We start from the raw sequence: 2,790 nt of genomic DNA on the forward strand, positions 1-2,790 counted from the left end.
ATCCCTTCTTCTAGCCTAATCTTATGCATTCAATAAGATGGACTAATGCCTCGGATATCCGCAAGTGTCCAACCTATTGCACGCTTGTGCTTTTTCAGCATCTGTAAGAGAGATTGTTCATTAGGCTCTGTGAGATTTGCAGAAATGATCACAGGTAAAGTGTTGTTGGTTCCAAGGAACGCATATTTCAAGTGTCTAGGTAACTGTTTAAACTCGAGTTATGGTGGTTCTTCAAGTGATGGACGCGTTAGTTTTGTCCGTTGCTCACTCAGACTTGGCGGCTCTGATTCTTTCAAGTTTTCCTCCAACGCGAGGACCTCACATACATAAGTCTCTTCTTCAGGAAACTCAATACTGTTTAGTTGACAATCTTCACTATCTGGGAACTTTAATGCGTTGAGCACATTAAACTTCACCTTCTCATTGTCCACGTGCATAGTTAATTCGCCTTTATGCATGTCAATTAAAACTTTCCCAGTAGCTAAGAAGGGGCGTCCAAGGATAATTGGTACCTCCCTATCTGCTTCATAGTCCAAGATAATAAAGTCTGCTGGGAATATGAGATTGTCAACCTTCACTAGAACGTCTTCAATCTTCCCTTCTGGGTACTTAATTGTTCTATCAGCGAGCTGAAGAGTAACAGAAGTAGGTTGTGCTTCGTCAATCCCCAATTTCTTAAAAATTGAAAGTGGCATAAGATTAATGTTGGCTCCTAGATCGCACAACGCATGACCCACATTCAATCCTCCTATCGAACAAGGAACTGTGAAGCTCCTAGGGTCTTTCTGCTTCTTTGGTAGACTATTGCTTACTAACGCGTTACACTCCTTCTTTAGCGCTATTACTTCCTTCTCACTAACTCTTCTCTTCTTTGTCAAAATGTCCTTAAAAAAATTGACATATGTTGACATCTGCTCCAAAGCCTCTATCAGTGGAATGTTGATATGCAGTTGCTTTAGGAGCTCAGAAAGCGCTTGAATTGTTGTTCATCATTTTTCTTCATCAGACGCCTAGGAAATGGTGCGTTCAAAGTCACTTTAGGCTTTCCCGCGTTGGACGTACTGGGTTCTGAATGGCTTCTAGTCTCGGGCATTCTTTCTTCCTGATCCATTGAACGTGTGATGCATTCTTTCAAAGGACTGCTATTTCTTGAATTCATTCTTCTTTCTTCAAGAGCTCTTCCACTTCGCAACGTCACCACGTGACATTGCTCCTTTCCATTATTGTTCCCAGGTATTTCAGTATTGCTAGGTAGAACTCCAGGCTGCCTGTTTTTCAACTCACTCGTTATCTGCCCTCCCTGGATTTCCAAGTTTCTGATAGATTACGCCTGGCTTTTCAACAACACGTCATTCTGGGCTATGTACTCCTTCAATAGATTCTCAAGCGGAGATCCTGAGCTCGATGCCTGTCCTTCTTTATTAAAGGGTTGCTGATGTTGTTAATGCGTTTGTTGAAATGAAAACGGTGGTCCATTCCTTTGTTTGTGGTTCAGCCCTGGGTGGTGCTCCTAATGATTTCCTCCTGTCCAAGAAAAATTCGGATGGTTTCTCCATCCAGGATTATATGTATTAGAGAATGGGTTATTTTTATGAAACATACTAACTGAGGGTTTTGTGGACATTCAGCATAGGAGTGAGGATCTCCACAGCCCACACAGCTAACCATGGGCTGCCCAAACGCCTCTATTTGAATCACCTTCTGTTGATTTGATACGTTTCCCAGCGTTATGTTCTGTAGAAGGCTGGTCATCATAGCCACTTGAGCAAAAAGTGTGGCTATTGCGTTGGAATCGATAAAATTAACGTTCTGAGATCCCTTCTTCCTGTCAGCTCCTCCATCATACGTATCATCCACCCATTCCATATTGTGTTTAGCAATGCGGTCTAGTATCTCTTTAGCCTCAGTGTAAGATTTGTCCATTAGTCCACCAGCTGCTACTACGTCTGCTGCCATCTGCGATGCTCTATTCAGTCCTCCATAAAACGTCTCCATTTAGATAGTTAGAGGTAGTCCATGGTTCGGGCAATTCTTGACCAAGCCCTTAAAACGCTCTCATGCGGTGCTTAAGGTCTCAGCATCTTCTTGTTCAAAGTTCATAATCTCTCGACGCCTTCTCGCATTGGTGGTAGGTGGGAAGTATTTTTACATAAATTTTTCCACCAACTTCTCCCAAGTGGTGATTTCACCAGGCTCTAGTGAGCTCACCCATTGTTTTGCATCATCACGCAAAGAATAGGGAAACAAGGATAGCCTGATCGCCTCTGAGGTGATTCTAGGAATCACAAATGAATTACATGTTTCCAGGAAATGTTTCATGTGGGCGTGAGGATCTTCACCACGACCACCCTCAAATTTTCCAGCAGATTGGAGCATTTTGAGCATAATAGATTTCATCTCGAACCTGGTTCCATCTGCCGTTGGGTATATGATTCCTGGAGAGAAATCATACAGTATAGGGGACGCGTACTCCCTCATGGGACACGTGCTGCTATTCGCCATCAGGATTAGATTCTTTGCAGCATGAGCTAGTTGTTGATTTTCCTGTTCTTCCGCCATTGCTCGTTACCTGTTCTATTGTCTGAGAAATTGCTGGCTCAACCTTCGACGACGGTTGGATCGGTTCCTAGGCCGGAAGGTCCTTTCAATCTCGGGGTGGTATCTGAGTTCAAGAGTGCTCTCCCTGCTCATAAACGTTCACAAGCTTAAGCTTAACTCGTGATTCTCCCTCGACCGAAGTGTTCCTACACAGATACAAATGAAATTTCTGGTTAGTTTTGTTTCTGAATC

At 43.3% G+C, this 2,790-nt stretch overlaps 1 protein-coding gene and 1 non-coding gene across 2 annotated transcripts; one reads left to right on the plus strand and one right to left on the minus strand.

The window, feature by feature from the left end:
- Nucleotides 1-218: 218 nt before the first annotated feature.
- On the minus strand, nucleotides 219-911 carry LOC120084173 (uncharacterized). The gene has a single exon (XM_039040067.2). The coding sequence runs from the start codon at nucleotides 909-911 to the stop codon at nucleotides 219-221; it is 693 nt and encodes a 230-aa protein (XP_038895995.2).
- Nucleotides 912-2,011: 1,100 nt separating this feature from the next.
- On the plus strand, nucleotides 2,012-2,115 carry LOC120084288 (small nucleolar RNA R71). The gene has a single exon (XR_005483652.1). It is a non-coding gene; the product is annotated as a small nucleolar RNA R71 (small nucleolar RNA).
- The last annotated feature ends 675 nt before the right edge of the window (nucleotides 2,116-2,790 follow it).

The sequence above is a fragment of the Benincasa hispida genome, chromosome 8, assembly GCF_027475165.1.
Source record: "Benincasa hispida cultivar pf3 chromosome 8, pf3_genome.v1.1, whole genome shotgun sequence".
In the NCBI taxonomy this organism is placed as follows: domain Eukaryota; kingdom Viridiplantae; phylum Streptophyta; class Magnoliopsida; order Cucurbitales; family Cucurbitaceae; genus Benincasa; species Benincasa hispida.

Bases quoted from the DNA above. Each gene is read 5' to 3' on its own strand.
- LOC120084173 (XM_039040067.2), bottom strand. From the start codon at position 911: ATGTCAACATATGTCAATTTTTTTAAGGACATTTTGACAAAGAAGAGA.